The sequence below is a fragment of the Tamandua tetradactyla genome, chromosome 14, assembly GCF_023851605.1.
Source record: "Tamandua tetradactyla isolate mTamTet1 chromosome 14, mTamTet1.pri, whole genome shotgun sequence".
NCBI lineage: Eukaryota > Metazoa > Chordata > Mammalia > Pilosa > Myrmecophagidae > Tamandua > Tamandua tetradactyla.
The window spans coordinates 7520581-7543165 of NC_135340.1; the positions used below are offsets into that span (position 1 = coordinate 7520581).

Below are 22585 nucleotides of genomic sequence, written 5' to 3' on the forward strand. Positions count from 1 at the left end.
TTGTTTGGGAAGGGCATTGGCTGGGAATTGAACCCAATTTTCATGCATGGCAGGCAAGAATTCTCCCACTGAACTGCCCTTGCACCCCCTCTCTATTGAATTTTTAATTTCACTTTATTTCTCATCAATAGACTTGGGTTTTTTGTTTGTTTGGTTGGTAGTTTTTTGCATGGACAGACACTGGGAATTGAGCCTGGGTCCGTGGCATGGCAGGCGAGAACTCTGCCTGCTGAGCCACTGTGGCCTGCCCAGACTTTGCTTTTTTTTAAATTTCTAATTCCTCACTTTGTTCATGTGTCATTTTCCTGATTTCCTTTAGTTTTTTGGTCCTTGTTTTCCAATAGATCATTGAACTTATTTAGGAAGATTGACCTAATGTCTCTGATTAGTAATTCCAATGCTGAGATTCCACAGGGATAGTTTCTGTCACTTTATTTTGTTTCTTTGAATGCACCATCTTATCCTATTTTTCTTTTTTTGTATGCCTTGAGATATTTTTGTTGAAGTTTAGACATTTAATTATTTTAATGTGCTAACTTTGAAAGTCAGAATTTTGCACCTCCCCAGGACTTAATGGATCTTTTTGTTTTGTTTTGTTTGTTCCAAAACTGTAGTGTAGATTGACTCTGTGTTGAGGCTCTCCTTCAGTGCTTAGTCCAGTTTATGATGGATAGATCAGTCCACAGCAAACAGGTTCTTTGGTTTTTCTGAGCACATGTCTGCCCTGGATAGGCACAGTTGGTTTCAAAAATTCCCTAGCACAGATGAATTCTCTTGGGTGTCCTAGTTTCCAAAAGATTATATCTAAAAGATAAAATCTCTCTCCCTAGCTTCTCTTCCCAGATCCAGGAACTGAATTTTATGTCTCATGGACAAGGTTTCTTCCCCAACAGCAGTGGTTTGTTCTGTTCCATGCACTTTGCTGCACCACTTCTCTCTGACCCTGGTGATTTCTGTGTTAGGCAAAACTAATTATTGCCTTGGATCCATCTTTGAGGGAGCTGATATGGGCAGACATACACACTAAATGGGACCCATGCTAGGAACGTAGACCACTACTCCACTGGGAGCGTGGGCACCAATCCACACTGGGGGTCAGGGAGGCAGAGAAAGTGAAACCATCCCACTGTTTTCTTATTACTGTTTTTAGGTTTTATTTTTCTGGTTCCGATTTGACTAGTTGCCATTTACCTTTAAGAACTTTCCAGAGTTCTTGGAAAGTTGGTGCTGACCCCTTCAGCTTATTTTTTCATTGTATCTGTGGGGGTAACATTTATCCAAAGCATCTCACTGCCATCTTTCTGACAGCACCTAAGACCTCTTTTCTTGACACTACTCTTTTTTCAGACCTTTGATGTCTTTATATTTTATTGTGGAAGTGGCCTTGTGTTTGTAATTTTATTCTTTTTCTATGTGTAATGCTTTTTATACATGTCCAGTTAGTCTTAGTGTGTAGTTTGTGGTTCTCACAGCTCAAAACCCTTCATTATGTTCCTAGCAATCTTCAAATTACATAAATATTCCTCTGTCTTACATTGAGCATATACTGTATTATAACCTTATTTATCTTTCCCTGTTATATTTCCCATCATTTCCTTCTAGAAAAGGGTCTCAAACTTAAACTGAATATTAAACCATCTAAGGAGAATTGAAAATGCCTGTACAACAGAAATTCTAGTTAGGAGTATATAATAAAGTTGATTGCCTGCAAACCAGAAATATCAACATTCTCCATAGGATTTAAATAAGATCCATGATCTTATAATATTCAAATCCCCAGTTACTCAACCTACAAAGAAGTAAGAAAGGGCAATGCAGTGGTGGCTCAGTTGCAGAATTCTTGTCTGTCATGCCGGAGACATGGGTTTGATTCCTGGAGCCTACCCATGCCAGATAAAAAGAAAGAAAATTTCAACTCACATTGATATAGGCAATCTATAGGTGTCAATCCTGAGAAGATGTGAATATTGGAATTATCTGATAAGACTCTAAAGCAGATATTATTAAAAGTGCTCCAAGAAGTAAAGGAAACACTCTTAAAAGGAATGGAAATTTTAAGTCTATGCAAGAAGAAGAAGATAGAAAGAAGAACCAAGTGGAAAATTTGAAACTGAAAAATACAATAACCAAAATGAAAACTTACCAGATAAGATCAATAGCAGAATGGAGACAACTGAGGAAAGAGGCATTCATTATCCAGAATTAGGGAAGAAGTGCAGTAGATTTGGTAGACATCTGGATAAGTATAATAAACTGTTTTTCTCTTGAGTTCTTTTAAATATTAATGGTTGAAAACAAATATGTGAGAGTTTTAAATATATGTAGATGTAATACATAAGACAACTAAAATGGAAAGGGGGGCAGATTAAAGAGACTTGTGTGATGGTAAGATTTTTACCTTTTACCCAAAGAAGTAATGTATTGATTCTAAGTAGACTGTTGTAGTTAAATATGAATATTGTAACCTCTTGAGCAACCACTAAAAAATTATATAAAAAGTTAAATTCAAGTATATAATTCATAAATTAAAATACTAAAAACTTTGAATGACCACAAAGAGGTCAGGAAAGGGGAAATGAAAGAATGTAAGAAGTTAAAAGACAGGAAATAATGAAACAGTTGACCTAAATCAAATATAATTACATTTAAATAATGGTCTAAATATACCAATTAAAAGACAGACACTGTCAGAAAGAATGAAAAAACGTGACCCAACTATGTATATATATAACAGCAAAGCTTTAAATTATATGAATCAGAAATTGACAGAACTGTAAGGAAAAAAGAAGACGGATCCACAGTTGTAGCTGGACACTTCAGTGCTCCTCTCAGTATTTTATAAAACTCGTAGACCGAAAATTGAGCAATAACATCAACCAACTGGATTTAATTAACACTTATAGAAAATTCCACTCAAGAATAGATAGAGAAGATGGCGGCTTAGTAAGGTACATGCGTCTTAGTTCCTCCGACTCCAAATCAACTAATACGTGAACAGAAACAGTACAGAACAGCTCCCGGGGCTACAGCAGGGAATGGACACAGCGTAACCCAGTCTGGACTGGCTAGTCTGACTGCGAAACTCAGCTGCGGTGAGATCCCCGAGCGGCGCGCGATTTCCCGAGCAGCCGCAGCTGCGGCGGTCCAAGCTAATCCCTCCCTCCTTCCCGGGCCGACTGAGAGTCTCGGAGAGGCAAGCTTCCCAGCCAAGGCGGCCGGCGCCACACTTTTGCGGGCGGCTTTGAGTCTCGGCTTTGAGTCCGCAGCTACGAGTCTCGGATCAGAGGACTATCCAAAGCCTGGGCTGGCTAGTCTGACTGCGAGACTCGGCTGCGGTGAGACCCCCGAGCGGCGCGCGAATTCCCGAGCAGCTACAGCTGCGGCGGTCCGAGCTACTCCCTCCCTCCTTCCCGGGCCGGCTGAGAGTATCGGAGAAGCAAGTTTCCCAAGCCGAGGCAGGCGGCGCCCCTCTTTGCGGGCGGCTTCGAGTCTCGGCTTTGAGTCCGCGGCTACGAATCTCGGATCAGAGGGCTATCCACAGTCTGGACTGGCTAGTCTGACTGCAAGACTCGGCTGAGGTGAGACCCCCGAGCGGCACGCAATTTCCCGATCAGCGGCAGCTGAGGCGGTCCAAGTTACTCCCTCCCTCCATCCCGGGCCGGCTGAGAATCTCAGAGAGGCAAGTTTCCCAAGCCGAGACGGCTGGCGCCCCTCTTTTGCGGGCGGCTTCGAGTCTCGGCTTCGAGTCCGCGGATACGAGTCTCGGATCGGAGGGCTATCCAAGCCGCGGTGGCCCCCCCCCCACGGGAGGCTTCCTGGTCCGGTGGGGAATCCCCCAGGCCCGCTGCGGCCCGCAACCAGCCACAGGGTCCCCTCAAGCCGTGGAAGCTGACGCACCCACTACGGGCGGCCCCTGAACCAACGGAGAGAATTGGATCCGAAACCCCAGGCCGCGGAGATCGGTGACTAGGGGAGACCCATTTCAAACACTTGAGACAAACGTGTGCCACGTGCGCCACCTACTGGGCAAGATAAGAAAAACAGATCCCAGAGATCTCACAGAAAAATTTTACAACCTTGCTGGGTCCGACACCCAGAGAAATCTGAATAAATGCCCAGACGCCAGCAGCAGAAGATAACTGTCCACGCTCAAAAGATTGAGAATATGACCCAGTCAAAGGAACAAACCAATAGCTCAAATGAGATACAAGAGCTGAGACAACTAATGCTGAATATACGAACAGAAATGGAAAACCTTCAAAAATGAAATCGATAACTTGAGGGAGGACATGAAGAGGACATGGGCTGAACATAAAGAAGAAATAGAAAAACTGAAAAAACAAATCGCAGAATTTATGGAAGTGAAGGATAAAGTAGCAAACATGGAAAAAATAATGGATACCTACAATGATAGATTTAAAGAGACAGAAGATAGAATTAGTGATTTGGAGGATGGAACATCTGAATTCCAAAAAGAAACAGAAACTATCGGGAAAAGAATGGAAAAATTTGAACAGGGTATCAGGGAACTCAAGGACAATATGAACCGCACAAATATATGTGTTGTGGGTGTCCCAGAAGGAGAAGAGAAGGGAAAAGGAGGAGAAAAACTAATGGAAGAAATTATCACTGAAAATTTCCCAACTCTTATGAAAGACCTAAAATTACAGATCCAAGAAGTGCAGCGCACCCCAAAGAGATTAGACCCAAATAGGCGTTCTCCAAGACACTTACTAGTTAGAATGTCAGAGGTCAAAGAGAAAGAGAGGATCTTGAAAGCAGCAAGAGAAAAACAATCCATCACATACAAGGGAAACCCAGTAAGACTATGTGTAGATTTCTCAGCAGAAACCATGGAAGCTAGAAGACAGTGGGATGATATATTTAAAATGCTAAAAGAGAAAAACTGCCAACCAAGACTCCTATATCCAGCAAAATTATCCTTCAAAAATGAGGGAGAAATTAAAACATTCTCAGACAAAAAGTCACTGAGAGAATTTGTGACCAAGAGACCAGCTCTGCAAGAAATTCTAAAGGGAGCACTAGAGTCAGATACAAAAAGACAGAAGAGAGAGATATGGAGAAGAGTGTAGAAAGAAGGAAAATCAGATATGATATATATAATACAAAAGGCAAAATGTTAGAGGAAAATATTATCCAAACAGTAATAACACTAAATGTCAATGGATTGAATTCCCCAATCAAAAGACATAGATTGGCAGAATGGATTAAAAAACAGGATCCTTCTATATGCTGTTTACAGGAAACACATCTTAGACCCAAAGATAAACATAGGTTGAAAGTGAAAGGTTGGGAAAAGATATTTCATGCAAATAACAACCAGAAAAGAGCAGGAGTGGCTATACTAATATCCAACAAATTAGACTTCAAATGTAAAACAGTTAAAAGAGACAAAGAAGGACACTATATAGTAATAAAAGGAACAATTAAACAAGAAGACATAACAATCATAAATATTTACGCACCGAACCAGAATGCCCCAAAATACGTGAGGAATACACTGCAAACACTGAAAAGGGAAATAGACTCATATACCATAATAGTTGGAGACTTCAACTCACCACTGTCATCAATGGACAGAACATCTAGACAGAGGATCAATAAAGAAATAGAGAATCTGAATATTACTATAAATGAGCTAGACTTAAAAGACATTTATAGGACATTACATCCCACAACAGCAGGATACACCTTTTTCTCAAGTGCTTATGGATCATTCTCAAAGATAGACCATATGCTGGGTCACAAAGCAAGTCTTAACAAATTTAAAAACATTGAAATCATACACAACACTTTCTCGGACCATAAAGGAATGATGTTGGAAATCAATAATAGGTAGAGTGCCAGAAAATTCACAAATATGTGGAGGCTTAACAACACACTCCTAAACAACGAGCGGGTCAAAGAAGAAATTGCTAGAGAAATTAGCAAATACCTCGAGGCGAATGAAAATGAAAACACAACATATCAAAACTTATGGGACGCAGCAAAGGCAGTGCTAAGAGGGAAATTTATTGCTCTAAATGCCTATATCAGAAAAGAAGAAAAGGCAAAAATTCAGGAATTAACTATCCATTTGGAAGAACTGGAGAAAGAACAGCAAGCTAACCCCAAAGCAAGCAAAAGGAAAGAAATAACAAAGATTAGAGCAGAAATAAATGAAATTGAAAACATGAAAACAATAGAGAAAATCAATAAGGCCAGAAGTTGGTTCTATGAGAAAATCAATAAGATTGATGGGCCCTTAGCAAGATTGACAAGAAGAAGAAGAGAGAGGATGCAAATAAATAAGATCAGAAATGGAAGAGGAGACATAACTACTGACCTCACAGAAATAAAGGAGGTAATAACAGGATACTATGAACAACTTTACGCTAATAAATACAACAATTTAGAGGAAATGGACGGGTTCCTGGAAAGACATGAACAACCAACTTTGACTCAAGAAGACATAGATGACCTCAACAAACCAATCACAAGTAAAGAAATTGAATCAGTCATTCAAAAGCTTCCTAAAAAGAAAAGTCCAGGACCAGACGGCTTCACATCTGAATTCTATCAAACATTCCAGAAAGGATTAGTACCAACTCTCCTCAAACTCTTCAAAAAAATCGAAGCGGAGGGAAAACTACCTAATTCATTCTATGAAGCCAACATCACCCTCATACCAAAACCAGGCAAAGATATTACAAAAAAAGAAAACTACAGACCAATCTCTCTAATGAATATAGATGCAAAAATCCTTAATAAAATTCTAGCAAATCGTATCCAACAACACATTAAAAGAATTATTCATCATGACCAAGTAGGATTCATCCCAGGTATGCAAGGATGGTTCAACATAAGAAAATCAATTAATGTAATACACCATATCAACAAATCAAAGCAGAAAAATCACATGATCATCTCAATTGATGCAGAGAAGGCATTTGACAAGATTCAATATCCTTTCCTGTTGAAAACACTTCAAAGGATAGGAATACAAGGGAACTTCCTTAAATGATAGAGGGAATATATGAAAAACCCACAGCTAATATCATCCTCAATGGGGAAAAATTGAAAACTTTCCCCCTAAGATCAGGAACAAGACAAGGATGTCCATTATCACCACTATTATTCAACATTGTGTTGGAGGTTCTAGCCAGAACAATTAGACAAGAAAAAGAAATACAAGGCATCAAAATTGGAAAGGAAGAAGTAAAACTATCACTGTTTGCAGACGATATGATACTATACGTCAAAAACCCGGAAAAATCCACAACAAAACTACTAGAGCTAATAAATGAGTACAGCAAAGTAGCAGGTTACAAGATCAACATTCAAAAATCTGTAGCATTTCTATACACTAGCAATGAACAAGCGGAGGGGGAAATCAAGAAACGAATCCCATTTACAATTGCAACTAAAAGAATAAAATACCTAGGAATAAATTTAACTAAAGAGACAAAAAACCTATATAAAGAAAACTACAAAAACTGCTAAAAGAAATCACAGAAGACCTAAACAGATGGAAGGGCATACCGTGTTCATGGATTGGAAGACTAAATATAGTTAAGATGTCAATCCTACCTAAATTGATTTACAGATTCAATGCAATACCAATCAAAATCCCAACAACTTATTTTTCAGAAATAGAAAAACCAATAAGCAAATTTATCTGGAAGGGCAGGGTGCCCCGAATTGCTAAAAACATCTTGAGGAAAAAAAACGAAGCTGGAGGTCTTGCACTGTCTGACTTTAAGGCATATTATGAAGCCACAGTGGTCAAAACAGCATGGTATTGGCATAAAGATAGATGTATCGACCAATGAAATCGAATAGAGTGCTCAGATATAGACCCTCTCATCTATGGACATTTGATCTTTGATAAGGCAGTCAAGCCAACTCACCTGGGACAGAACAGTCTCTTCAATAAATGGTGCCTAGAGAACTGGATATCCATATGCAAAAGAATGAAAGAAGACCCATATCTCGCACCCTACACAAAAGTTAACTCAAAATGGATCAACGATCTGAACATTAGGTCTAAGACCATAGAACAGTTAGAGGAAACTGTAGGGTGATATCTTATGAATCTTACAATTGGAGGCGGTTTTATGTACCTTACACCTAAAGCGAGAGCACTGAAGAAGCAAATAAATAAATGGGAACTCCTCAAAATTAAACACTTTTGTGCATCAAAGAACTTCATCAAGAAAGTAGAAAGACAGCCTACACAATGGGAATCAATATTTGGAAACGACATATCAGATAAAGGTCTAGTATCCAGAATTTATAATGAGATTGTTCAACTCAACAACAAAAAGATAGCCAACCCAATTACAAAATGGGAAAAAGACTTGAATAGACACCTCTCAGAGGAGGAAATACAAATGGCCAAAAGACACATGAAGAGATGCTCAATGTCCCTGGCCATTAGAGAAATGCAAATCAAAACCACAATGAGATATCATCTCACACCCACCAGAATGGCCATTATCAACAAAACAGAAAATGACAAGTGCTGGAGAGGATGCGGTGAAAGAGGCACACTTATCCACTGTTGGTGGGAATGTCAAATGGTGCAACCACTGTGGAATGCAGTTTGGCGGTTCCTCAAAAAGCTGAATATAGAATTGCCATATGACCCAGCAATACCATTGCTGGGAATCTACTCAAAGGAATTAAGGGCAAAAACTCAAACGGACATTTGCACACCAATGTTTATAGCAGCGTTATTTACAATTGCAAAGAGATGGAAACAACCAAAATGTCCATCAACAGACGAGTGGCTAAACAAACTGTGGTATATACATACGATGGAATATTATGCAGCTTTAAGGCAGGATAAACTTATGAAGCATGTAATAACATGGATGGACCTAGAGAACATTATGCTGAGTGAGTCTAGCCAAAAACTAAAAGACAAATACTGTATGGTCCCAATGATGTGAATCGACACTCGAGAATAAACTTGGAATATGTTATTGGTAACAGAGTTCAGCAGGAGTTAGAAACAGGGTAAGATGATGGGTAATTGGAGCTGATGGAATACAGACTGTGCAATAGGAGTAGATACAAAAACTCAAAAATGGACAGCACAATAATACCTAATTGTAAAGTAATCATGTTAAAATACTGAATGAAGCTGCATCCGAGCTATAGGTTTTTGTTTTGTTTTGTTTTGTTTGTTTTGTTCTTATTATTATTACTTTTATTTTTTTTCTCTATATTAACATTCTATATCTTTTTCGGTTATATTCCTAGTTCTTCTAAACCGATGCAAATGTACTAAGAAACGATGATCATGCATCTGTGTGATGATGTTAAGAATTACTGATTGCATATGTAGAATGGTATGATTTGTAAAAAAAAAAAAAAAAGGTCAGCACAATACTGCCTAATTGTAATGTAATTATGTTGGAACACTGAATGAAGCTGCATCTGAGCTATAGTTTTTTTTTTTCTCTTATATATTTTTGTACTTTTTATTTTTATTTTTGTTTTCTCTCTGTGTTATCACTTTATTTCTTTTTCTGTTGTCTTGCTATTTCTTTCTCTAAATCGATGCATGTGTACTGAGAAATGATGACCATACACCTATGTGATGATATTAAGAATTACTGATTGCATCTTAGAATGGAATGATTTCTAAATGTTGTGTTAATTTTTTTAATTAATAAAAAAATAAAATTAAATTAAAAAATAAAATAAATAAATAAATAAATCAGAAAAAAAAAAGGATAGAAAAAAAAGTACATTCTTCCCAAGGATGTGTCGAACGTTCACTAAAATAGACCAAAGAGCAGATCATAAAACAAATCTTAACACGTTTAAAAGAAATCATATAAAGGGTATTCTCTGACCATAATTTAGTTAAACTACAAATCAGTAACAGAAAGATTACAGTAAAATCTCTAAACATTTGGAAATCAAATAACACTTGTAAATAATCTATTGGATGAAAGAGAGCAAGCAACTCAAACATAATTAAAAAGTATACTGAACTGAAAGTGATAATATTTCAAAATTTGTGGGATGAACCTAGTTCATAGACAGCTTTATAGGTTTACACGAATCTATACGTCTGTAAAATTCATAGAACTCTGTACCCCATAAGTCAATTTGTTCATGTTTTTTAAAATGTAAAACAAAATGTGGATTTAATACTATTAAAATATTCAGATATGGCAGGCCTGGGTTTGGGCTAGCTTCTCTGGGTTTTTCAAAACTCCTGTTATATACAGTACGTTGTGAAAATGAACTATGCTATTTCCTAACCATATGTCACGTTTTCCTCATCTTCATTTCATTGTAGGTTTATTGCCTCTTCTTTACCTGCTATTTTCCTACCCATCCTTCAAATTCTATTTCACATATCACCACCTCCCTGAAACCTTTCCTTGTCTTTACCTATTTTACTCACTCAAATTAGATATGTTACTACTTTCTTATGTACAACATAAAGCAATCCCAATCAGACTGCACAGTAAAATAATCACCTGGGAAGTTTTGAAAATGCAAACTACTCTCGCCCCAGACATACTGATTTATAATCTTCAGGGATAGAGTCTATGAATCTGATTATTTTGCTTGCTTATTCCTTCTTTGCTTACTTGCATTTTTGCTTTAAGCTTCTCAAGTGATTCTGGCTTGTATTCCAATGCTTTGTACCTGTCATCATACTTACAGCCTGGTGGAGTAGACAGATTTTTATGTAATGTAATCACTGAGTTTATGAGTATATCAGGGCAATCTGATGTAGTTTAGGCAAATAAGATTTGAAGGTTAAGTAAAAATTTAAACCAGAGAGGCTCAAGAAAAGTGCATTTTAGATAGAACAATATTATAAAAGTAAAAAGGAAGAGGGCAAAGTCAGAAATACTGAAAGAAGGCCAAAATGGCTATGGAAAATGAGGGAAAAATAGTTCAAGCTGAGACTACAGAGCAAAGAACAGTGTAGGTCATGTTAAGGATTTGGGGATTTTATGTGAAGAATAATGAAATGAGTTTAAGTAGGATTGGGGTGATGTGATTAAATTTTCCTTTTAAAATTATCTGAGAAAACCTAGAACAGATGTATTAATTGTGGACTAATTTCTTATTTACATGCTGTAAGTATTTTTATCATGACAAATCCCTTTCATGCAGTCGTAGTCTTTTTTTATAAAAATCATAATTTTCAAATCATAAAAATTAGTTGTACATATAACTAGGGAAGTTTGACTCCCATAATCTTCATAGTTCTCCATTTTAGAACAATGGTAGGGTAGTTAATTATGCAAAACAGTAGAGCATTCTTAACAAGTGTTTAATGCCATGAGTATTTTTTCTCCTTTTATGCATTGGTATGCTGCAGTCAGCTTGTATGGCAGGTTCAATGATAAATGTTAAGTTTTCAGGTAATGAATATGCAGCTTATCACTGTACATTTTATTATTTCTTCACATTTTTTATCTGTTATATCTGTACAGTGGTTTCTTCCAAACTGCATTCGGCAATGTAAAATTGATAGCTTGAGGCGAGTTGGGGCTGTGGGAAGCGTAGGGGCCATGCCCTGCTCCGCGCCAGGATGGTGAGCCTGGTGACCATGGTGTAACGCCAGCTCCTGTGGAACAGGTGGGTGTTCTCCTTGCTCTTTGAGCAGGAGGAGAGATCGTAATCTACTTCAGATTCAAATCCATGATCAACCCATTCCCTGGAAAGTAGTTTAACCTGGGCAATAGCCGTCGACCAGGCAATCAGTGCCATAATTCCATTCAAGGGAAGCACTGATCATGTATAAACTAGGATACATTTGTGAAAGGAATAATTTGCTGACAAATGGCTATGTCATGTCAGCGTGCCTAGCACAAAGCAATACTGCTGTGATGACTGCTTGTCCAGCGGCTGCTGCAGTGCCTACAAGTACTGTGTCTCCTGCTGCCTGCAGCCCAGTAAGCAACTTCTCCTGGAGCACTTCCTCAGCGGAGCAGCTGTGGCATTCCAGAATCTCTTCATAGCAGTGGAAGATCACTTTGAATTGTGTTTGGCTAAATGCACAACCTCGTCCCAGAGCCTGCAACATGAGAATACCTAGCAAAGTACTGCTATGGTGAGAGCCCTCTTGAGCTCTTCCCTGTGTGATAGGTGCAGAAGACTTAAAGTGTGGGTTAGAAGATACCCTGCTGAAGAACTGCCAGCCTGAAGCTAGACTTCAGCATTCAAACGTAGTGCATTGGTCAGAAGACAATACTTCTCGTGTTATACTCTGCTTCACTCATCCCTGAAACTAACCAGATGGAACTGTTCTATAAGGCAGCATGGAATCTCCATCCATTCACATTCACAAAAGGCAAAACTGCAGGCCAAGCTTTAGGTGGTTTTGACATTCTGGTATGGCTCTACAAGTCACTGTGAAAGCACTGTGACTTTTGTTCTCTTCTTGGGGGTCAGTTTTTATTTATGGTTCTGATCTGGGCCCTTTTGCCTTAAAATTATTTATCGGAGATCTTTGGAGGATTGGGAAAGTGATGATGTTTTGTGTAGAAAAATATATTCAAGGAAATTATTTTTTATTGTCATTATTCTTGTTTTCTTGTGTTCTTGAGTTTCATGAGTTAAATTATCCTTTTGCCCAGATGAAATATTTTCTCTTAGAATGTGGATTTTCTCTATAGGGGGGTTATTTTTGTTTTTATTTTAACAGCATCTTCAGGAGTAGGGCTTGAACACCAAGGAATTAACCATATCCTGAGACCATAAAATTACCTGAAAAGTCCCACTGTTCCATACTAATTCTATGAAAAATTTATAGCTGTTAGCACCACATGCATGCAGGTTATTTTCTAGTGGTATTTGAATATGCTTGTGAACCTGTGTGAGAGAATGGTTTAACCAAAATTTCTAACTTCCTGTCCTGGAGTTCTCTTATCCTCACTTCTTTGAAATCAAAGTGTTCTGCTCAGCCACTGTACAGAGGGAATCTCTGGAAAATCAAGGCTGCCTCGTCCCTGTGTCCTGTTGGAGAATTCCAGTATTAAGTCAGTTCTCAAATGGAGATACATTAGCAGCCATTAGTATGCCTGCATTCTTTATTGCTTTCAGCTTCTGTGGATATAACAGGTGTAAATACTCAGTTTCCCTGTGATCTGCAATTTATAACAGTTTAATAGTTTATGTTTAAAAAAAAGAAAAGAAAACCTAACTATGATAGCAAAATTCATGTGTCAACTTGGCTAGGTTACAGTGTCCACTTGTTTGGTCAAGAAAGCACTAGCCTGATTGTTACTGTGAGAGTGTTTCATGGATTGAAATCATCAATAAGTTGGCTGCATCTGTGGCTAAATCTTCAATCAACTGAGGCGCTTGCCTTCAGCTGATGATGAGAATCTCATCAGTTGATGACCTTAAAAGGAGAAATATTATTTCAGCGGTCAGAGGGAAGAATTTTCATCTCTGCTCAGCTGGCCAGCTTCTGGGGGAATTAATCAGATACCTTCACCTGAGTTCCCAGCTTTGCGGCCTGCCTTACGGAATTCAGGCTTGCCGAGCCCCATGGTTGTATGTGAACTAGAGACTTTCTTAGAGAGTCAACTGTCAGGCAGTGACTTTTTTTTTAATTTTACAAACACATACTCCCCTTTCCTCTATTCCCCCTCCCCTGGTACCCTCTAATTTGCCATTTCTAGTCATCTCTTAATAAGTGATATTATACAATTTTGTCCTTATGTGTCTTATTTCACTGAACATGTTTTTAGAGTTCTTCCATGTTGCAGCATGTCTTATAACTTCAGTTTTTCTTATAGCCAAGTAATATTCCACTGTGGTTATGTACTGCATTTTGTTAATCCATTCATTTGTTAATAGATGCTTTTGGCTATTGTAAATAATGCTGCTATAAACCTGGGGGTATGTTTTCATCTTCCTTGGCCATATACTTGGAAATGAGGTTGCTTGGTTAAACTGTAATTGTATATTTAACTTTTTGAAGGACTGCCATTTTACTTTTCATAGTGGCTACACCATTTTATGTTCACATCAACAGTGAGCTAGGGTTCTGGTTTCTCCACATCCTCGCCAACAGTTATTTTCCATTTTAAAAATAGTCATCCTTGTGAGTGTGACCTGATGGATCACTGTGGTATTATTTTGTATTTCCCTGTTGGCTTTTGATGATGAACATCTTTTCATGTGTTTATTGGCTATTTGTATATCTTTCCTGGAAAAATATCTATTTAAGTCCTTTGCCTATTAAAAAAAAAAATTGGTAGCTTGAAATCAGCACAATGAGAATATTTACACTATGGAAATTGGCAAACACTACAAATCAGGACTTTGGTTCCAGGGATCTGATTGTTAAACATTTACCAGCATACCATTGCATGTAACTCGTGTACTAATTGGATTTCTATTTGAAATATCACTAAGTGCCATTTTTAGGTTAATAGAGTGAGTTAAATAGATGTTTTTTGGCTGAACTTATGATGTCTAATGACAGTAATATATTTTCATTGGGGGTGGGGAGGATAGGGATAGTAATGTGTGTTCCATGCCCTAAATCATTTGCAAGTAAACTTTTAGAACATAGCTCAGTTTATTAAATTGAGGGCCATCTTATCTTGATTTGTAGTTTCATTCCTATTTCAATTCTCAGTTCCCTCAATTAGGAAAATATTTTAACTAAAATGCTGTTTTTGTCTAAATTACAGTAGAATGAAAGCAAGCATAACAATTTGAATAAAGAGTTTATGATCTGGAGTATATAGTAACTAAATTTACCTTCCAATATACTCAGCGTGAATAAGATTTGAGCAACAGTATAGAAAAATTAGTCGTGCTAGAGTCCCCCAAAAGACCAAATCATTAGTTGAACTTAAGAAAAATTGTTGATAAGTATATGGAGTCTTGAATAGGGAGCAAGATTTTGTTTGGTTTGTCCAGGTTAATGTGATGCTCCGATAAATCCTAGAGTGATTTGGACAGTGAATAAAGAAGTATTTGCAGAGTCCCCTTGGGGGAATGGGGAAAAGCAGGAAATATTCAGCTTCCCCATTTGGGGAATTTCTAATACTCTCACAAGCAGTGGGAATAACCAAATCAATAGGCTGAGCCCTTGATCTTGGGGTTCACCCCTATGAAACTTATTCCTGCAAAGGATAGGCTAAACCTACTTAAAATTAGGCCTAAAAGTCACCCCCCAGAGAACCTCTTGTTGCTCAGATATGGCCTCTGTAAGCCAGCTCAGCGTGTGAACTCACTGCTTTCCCTACTACCTGGGATAAGACTCCCAGGGGTGTACGTCTCCCTGGCAACATGGGACAGAAAGTCTCGGATAAATGAGCCAGGACCCAGCATCAAAAGATTGAGAAAGCCTTTTTGACCCAAAGGGCTAAGAGTAAAATGAGACAAAATAAAGTTTCAGTGGCTGAGAGATTTCAGCCAGAGTCAAAAGATTATCCTGGAGGTTATTCTTAGGCATTATATAAGATATCCCCTTTTTAGTTTATGGTGTATTAAAGTGGCTAGACGGAAGTACCTGAAACTGTTGCACTGTGTTCCTGTATCCTAGATTCTTGAAGATGATCATATAATGATACAGCTTTTACAATCTGACTGTGTAATTGTTCATATAATGATAACAGCTTTTACAATCTGACTGTGTAATTGTGAGAGCCTTGTGTCTGATGCTTCTTTTGTCTAGGGTATGGATGGGTGAGTAAAGAAATAAGGATACAAAATAAATAATAGGGGGAACAAAGTTTAAAATAAGTTGGGTATAACCAAATGCTATTGGTCGAGGAGGAGGAATGGGTAGGGTGTGGTTAGGATGAGGTTTTTTTTTCCTTTCTCTTTCTGGAGTGATGCAGATATTCAAAAAAGTGATCATGGTGATTAATACACAACTATGTGATGATATTGTGAACCGTTGATTATGTACTATGTATAGAAAGTATCTGTGTGAAGATTTCTCAATTAAAAAAAAAAGAAAGAAAAATGCTGAAAGACCTGGGATCATTTTTTCAGGTTTAATAGAATACAACAAAATAGAAGGCCAATTATTAGATACATAAAACCACATCTTCCTATTTTAAGCCTAACATGAGTGAGTGGTGGGAATAGTATCTTCTTTCAAATCATTATCTAGAGTGATTTTGTAAATCCCTTCAGTTCAGCAAATCTCATGGATTCAGTGGTATGTGTTCAGAAGGTTATTTTTATTCATTTGAATGTCTTGTTTTTAACTGACATTTTAACTTGTTTTAACTGCTTTTGGTCTTCCATAGTGCTTTTTCATCCATTCCAAAGCACAAACCTGGTTTCTGGGCAGATGTAGCATTGGCTATAGGTTCTCGATCTGCTGAGGAATGCCAGAGGAAATATATGGAAGATCCCCGAGGAAAAGGATCCCAGAAACATGTCACGAAGAAAAAGGCAGCCAATGTCAAGAAAGGCAAAAATGGTAACCTTTGAAGTAAATAAATTTTTTTCCCCTAGTTCTCAGTATAGATTTCTAATCACTGATGATGTATTTATTTGTTCTCTGTGAGTCCTATTAAATGTAAGCGTTTTAGAGCTAGAAAGAATTTTTTGAGCTAGATAGAACTTTAAAAACCATCCCTTTCATTTTTTTAAGTCTTACCAAGGTAGCTACTTCAATCAGTGATAATCTCAGCAGCCTTGTACTTCATGTTTGTTCTAGGAAATTTGCAATTGGATCCAGAGATTTCAATATTTGGTTTATTGTTTTAAGGATCTAATTTAATTTGAGGCCTCTTAGGTAGGACATCCTAGTAAATCATTAATGAACTCAGAATAAATTTAATTTTCATAGACCCCAGAATTGTATACACCTGGCCCAAGGTTGTTATTAAATGCTTTTTTATGTCAGAGAAGCCTTTAGGGAAGTATCCAGACTTCAGTGAGGTTTCTATTTTAGTACAATCAATATATGAGGCTTTCAGCAAGGGGTGTAGAAGGGTAGCCTTCTCACAGCTTAAAGACCTCTTTAACCTCCTTACCCTCACTCTGCCTAGTCTTAGGTAGTTTCTTCATGAAGATCTTGCTATCTACATTTATTGCACTGACCCCAGTGCAAAATAATCATTTGCTACATAGATTTGTGAAACAGCAGAGGCTGAGTTTATTTAATATGAGTTTAGATGTTACAAAAGCTGTTTACTTCTTATAGCAGTTACTATAAATGACTAAGTCCTTATGGAAATGTTTTGATGACTCTTAAGGCAAAACAGATGATGCTGATAAGACGCGAACTACTAAGATAACTGCCAAAGTGGGAACTCTGAAAAGGAAGCAACAGATGAGGGATTTTCTGGAACAGTTGCCAAAAGATGACCATGATGATTTTTTCAGTACAACACCCTTGCAGAATCGAAGAGTACTGGTAAGGGTCTTAAATGCATGAATCATTTTTTTCCTTTATATTGATTTTTATAGCTTCCATTTTTATGTATGGTTGGTGTTCATCACTAATATTTAGGTCAAGGATTGATAGCTTCACCAGACGTGACCAGAGTATAGTTCGTATAGGAAGCAGCCATGTCATTTCTCACCAGCTTCCTGTGTCTGCTGGGGTTCATATGTGATGTCTGGAGAAATATATGCCCAGAAATAGGCCAAACAGTATACCCAGAAGTAGGTCAAATACGTATAAACTTAAAATCTAATATACAGTGAAACAAACTTTTAAAAAGTAAGGGATAGGAAAAAATTATTTCCTATGGTACAGTGAATTGGGGGAAGAGAGGTATTAAGTGAGATTAACATAAGATAGATTTGAATTTATAAGTTAATTTTTGTAGAGTGGAATGCATAATTGTAAACCTCAGTGATTTAAGGCAAAATATTTATAACAAATAAAGCCATAGATAATCTGTAATATGCAGAACACATTCAAATGCGGGGATGATAAATATCAAGAATATAGGGGAAAAAGGAACAAAAATTTTAAAACTCAACAGACTTTAGGGAAGTGGTCATTTTAGCTAATAACGTAAATTATATGCGTATCTTCTAAATTATTGAACCTTTTTGTAAATAAGTTAAAATACCCACTACTAATAAAAGAACAATGGAAATATTGATACACTCGTACATCAATGGATGCAAAAAATTAGATATTACCTTTTGGAAAACATTACAAATGGAAATACATTACAAGAGCCATAAAGATTAATTTTACTCTTGGTATCATCAGAAACTCAAAGAAGCTGAAATATTCCCAAAGATGTTAATTGCAGGCCTATCTTTACAGCAAATAAACTGGAAACAATCTATATATCCAATAAGGATGTTTTTCATAAACACAATGAAATATAGTGAAAATATTAAGTACACATTTGAGAATTTCTAGAGTTTAAATATAAATGTTAAGAATATTAAGATTGAAGTAAAGTAAAAAAATGTGGCTGTAGACAAGTAGACTTTTAAGTGTGAAATTGAATGAGCTAGTAAGCTGGACTTAATGTAATTTTTAATTTTTTTAAGCTAGACTTAAGGGCAATTTTTTAACCTAACAGTTTCTCAGTATTGCTGAATCTTCCATTTAAAAAGGCTACACAGTGTTTTAAGAGTTTAGTAACATTATCTGAATGCTCTTTTTTCCTTCAAAGGTTATAGAGGGATGTATTTTAAGAGTGAAATCTGAGTCCCCTTACAGTATTCCTTTCACAAACACCAGACTCCTTTAGGAGTTGTGTAATTTGTTGTCCCACCATATTTTAGGTTCTGAATATTTTGGCCTAAATAAATATTAACATTAAAAAGAGAGATAAAGTAGAAATGAAAGGTAGTGAATCAGATCATTTTCTGTGACAAAAAGCCACTTTCTCTAAGGTTTTTTTTTTCACATGGGCAGGCGAAAACTCTGCCTGCTGAGCCACCATGGCCCTCCCTCTCTAAGGTTTTAATGTGTAAAATCCTAATTAAGGATTGAATTGTTACTTATTTGAAGTATAGACAAAAAAACAAAGTCTAAAACTACTTGAGTTTCTACTGAGTACCAAGCATAACAGTAATAAATTATAGTTGTTTTTTTCAATCTACACCAAAGTTTGGTAAACTGTAGGCTATACATGAGGTCAAATCCAGTTTACCACCTGTTTTTGTACATAAAATTTTATTGGGACACAGCCAAGTCCATTTCTTTGTATATTGCTTATGGTTTCTTTCACTCTACAGTGGCATTGTTGAGTAGTTGGGACAGAGACTGTATGGCCCACAAATATTTGACTCAAATATTTACAGCTGGCTCTTTACAGAAAACATTTGCTAACCTCTTGGTCTTCATAGCCTTTAGAAGTAGGTGTCATTGTCTTTTACAGAGGAGAAACTGGGGTTTTTTAGATGCTAAACTCTGTTCACTACCTACTACTGTTTTTAATTATCTCAGTAGGAAAATTGTAAGGAAGAAAACAACTTATCAGCTCATCAAAACACACATTGTTATAATAAGAAATTCCATTTTTGTTGTGCCTGCTGGTAATAAATATTTGCTTTCTAGTTGCCAAGTTTTCAAGACAGTCAAGAAGAGGATGATATTATGCCAAATATGGATCAAAATCCAACAACTCCATCATCGGTTATCTTTCCTTTAGCAAAAACTCCTCAGTGTCAGCATGTCAGTCCTGGCATGCTAACCTCTATAAATAGGTAAAAATTTATGCATGTGATAACTGTGCTATTATAATTCTCTTCATCAGCATATTGGGGAACACGTAAATGTCAGTAATAGAAATAGTCATAATTTTTAAGAAGACAAGAAAAAATAATTCCTGGTAGTCAAGAGTGGAGTTACGGGAGTAGGAATGTTACTCAATATAGTATTAGGATATAGCTCACACCTTATTACATCAGGATAAATTCCAAATGGATGAAAATTTACATGTCAAAAGTTAAATTATAAAAAAATACTTAAAGAAACCTTGGAGAATTATTTTATAACCTCAGAGTAGTGAAGACCTAACTATTATGCTATACCTACTTTATTTGATTTGATTAGGTATCTCTGAAAGGATACATAAAAAACTGAAAATATTGGTGATCTCTAGGAAAAGGAACTAAGGTAGCTACAGACAAATGGGAAGGAGTTTTGAGTCATGACCATGTGCATATAGGAACTATTTGAAATATAAATTTAAAATATTAAGAAAAAAGTAGGGGTGACCAATATTCATATGTTGCAGAGAAAAGATGAAAAGGGATGAGAATGAGAACTAGAAATAGGCTGTTTGTTACAGCAGTTAAGATCTGGGTGATTGTAGCAAGACGAATTTCTATAGAGTGAGAGGCAGGTGTCAGATATTAGATTGAGAAGTCTTTAGTACTCTCAAGAAACTTGGTGAGATTTTAATTTGCATTTACTGGGCAAAAGCATAATTTCTAGCAATCCACTAATATTTTGCTTTAGTAATTAAAGCAGGTGAGAGTATATTGAGAATATAAATTGGTACAAAGGTTTTGGTTAAACCTTTTGGCCAAATTCTTCAAAAGCCTTAAAATATTCATCCCTTTGACACTTGAATCTTATTAGTCGATTCTAAGGAAATACAGGATTTAGGCAAGTATGTATTTATATATATATATTTCTTTTTACATGGGCAGGCACCGGGAATCGAACCCGGGTCCTTGGGCCTGGCAGGCAAGCACTCTTACCTGCTGAGCCACCGTGGCCCGCCCTGTATTTATATTTTTTATGAACAAAGCTGTTCATCACAAAACTGCATAAAACTGAAAAATCTGGAAATAAACTAAGGAAATAGATATGAGTTTACAGTTTGTCCATATAATGGAATAATAGTAATTAAAAATCAAGAATTTTTAATGGTGTGAAATAATTTGCTGTGGGTAATAGTTTTTAAGAACTAAGAAATTAAACTATGAAGTGTATGAATTTTACATAACATGTATTCATTAGAGAAAGTCTGTGTTCTAGTTTGCTAGCTGCTGGAATGCAATATACCAGAAATGAACAGCTTTTAAAGAGGGGAATTTAATTAATTGGTAGTTTACAATTCTAAGGCTGTGAAATTGTCCAAATTAAAACAAGTCTATAGAAATGTCCAATCTAAGGCATCCAGGCAAAGATACCTTGGTTCAAGGAGACTGATGACGTTTAGCATTTCTCTCTCAGCTGGAAGGGCACATGGCGAGTATGGCGGTGTCTGCTAGCTCTCTCTAGGCCTTTTGCTTCATGAAGCTCCCCCTGAGGTGTTTTTCTTTTTCATCTCCAAAGTTCTCTTGACCTTCTGTCGTGGTTCTGTGGCTCCCTCATTCACAAAAGGAACTCTCCAAAATGTCTTCTCTTTTATAGGATTCCAGTAAACTAATCAACAACCCACATAGATTGGGTGGAGATATGCCTCCATCTAATCAAGCTTAGAACCCGCAGTTGAGTCACAGCTCTGTGGAGTTAATCAAGTTTCCAACCTATAGTACTGACTAGGGATTAGAAGAAACCATTGCTCCCACAAGATTCATTAGGATGAAAACATGGCTTTTCTAGGGTACATAAATCCTTTCAAACCAGCATAGTCTGGATCACCAGAAAGACTGGCTTATCTCAAGGTTTTAGAATTACAGCTGATGTGTGTTCCTTTTGGGAGGGTGGGATAGAAGGTTCTGTTAGTTTATATTACTTATTATATTAGTTTATAAATGTGCCTTATAGCACTCATGATGGATTTGTTTATATCATGAATCTCAACCACAACCAAATTTGAGAAACCATTCTTTATACTTCCTAAAACTTTTTCCCTATTTTAATAATAAATTTATTTCCTAGGCCTCTTCACTGTCTCTTGACTTTAGCAGCTCTAAGAGTTGGCTTACGTTTTATAATGAATAGGTTTTTTTTTTTTAACTTCAAAAGTATCAGTTTGTACAGGACAACAAAGATTCATGAGGCCACTGATCCTGAATATCTTACTCACATATAGCAAACCACCTTTTCATTGTTTATGATTCAAATTAATATCTTAATACAATTACACATCTACAGATTTCTATATTGCTCCCAAATCATCATCAAGGAAAAAGGACAACTTGTCAAATAAAATCTTGGAACTATAAGAGGATGGGAATTGGTATTCAGCTGGGATTTGCTTTCATAAATAGGACAAGGGTTTATAGGACAGTTGACTTTCAATTTTGCTCCTTAGATTATGAGTCAAGTCTATTTATTAAGAATGAAGGGGTTTTAATACTTAGAATTTAAGAACTTTCCTATCCGAATATGTAGATTTTTTCCTTGTTGCCTTAATTTTAAATTGGCTTATGAAACTTAGTGCGCAACATGGGCTTTACAATGATTATGTGGATACTTTAAATATGCTTATGGTTAAACTAATATCCACTGTTGGTGGTTCTAAGTATATTGTTTGTCTTCTTAAATTAAAACATATGTAAAAAGTTAAAAAAAAAAAAAAAGAATGAAGGGGAAGAAAAAAGGTAAGAGAGATGAAAAAAGTCTCCACGGTTTGTATAGGGAATGCAAGAAGTATAGTTACATACTTCTTGCAGATGGCTGAACTGAATTGAAGAACCAAACACAGTTGGAAGCTATAAATTAATTGAAGGTTTTTATCAC

General features: G+C 36.7%; 1 protein-coding gene and 1 pseudogene across 4 annotated transcripts in view; both read left to right on the plus strand.

The window, feature by feature from the left end:
- MIS18BP1 (MIS18 binding protein 1) overlaps positions 1-22585 on the plus strand; it is a 75592-nt gene that overhangs the window by 48482 nt on the left and 4525 nt on the right. For 3 of the 4 annotated variants that reach the window (XM_077126846.1, XM_077126847.1, XM_077126848.1), the window contains exons 12-14: positions 16266-16441; positions 17223-17383; positions 19502-19650. In XM_077126846.1, the coding sequence (XP_076982961.1) occupies positions 16266-16441; positions 17223-17383; positions 19502-19650 (486 nt within the window). Of the gene's footprint in view, positions 1-16265; positions 16442-17222; positions 17384-19501; positions 19651-22585 lie in introns of those variants that run through there. The other variant, XM_077126849.1, reaches the window with a different exon arrangement.
- LOC143655586 (SREBP regulating gene protein pseudogene) lies at positions 9331-15540 on the plus strand (annotated as a pseudogene).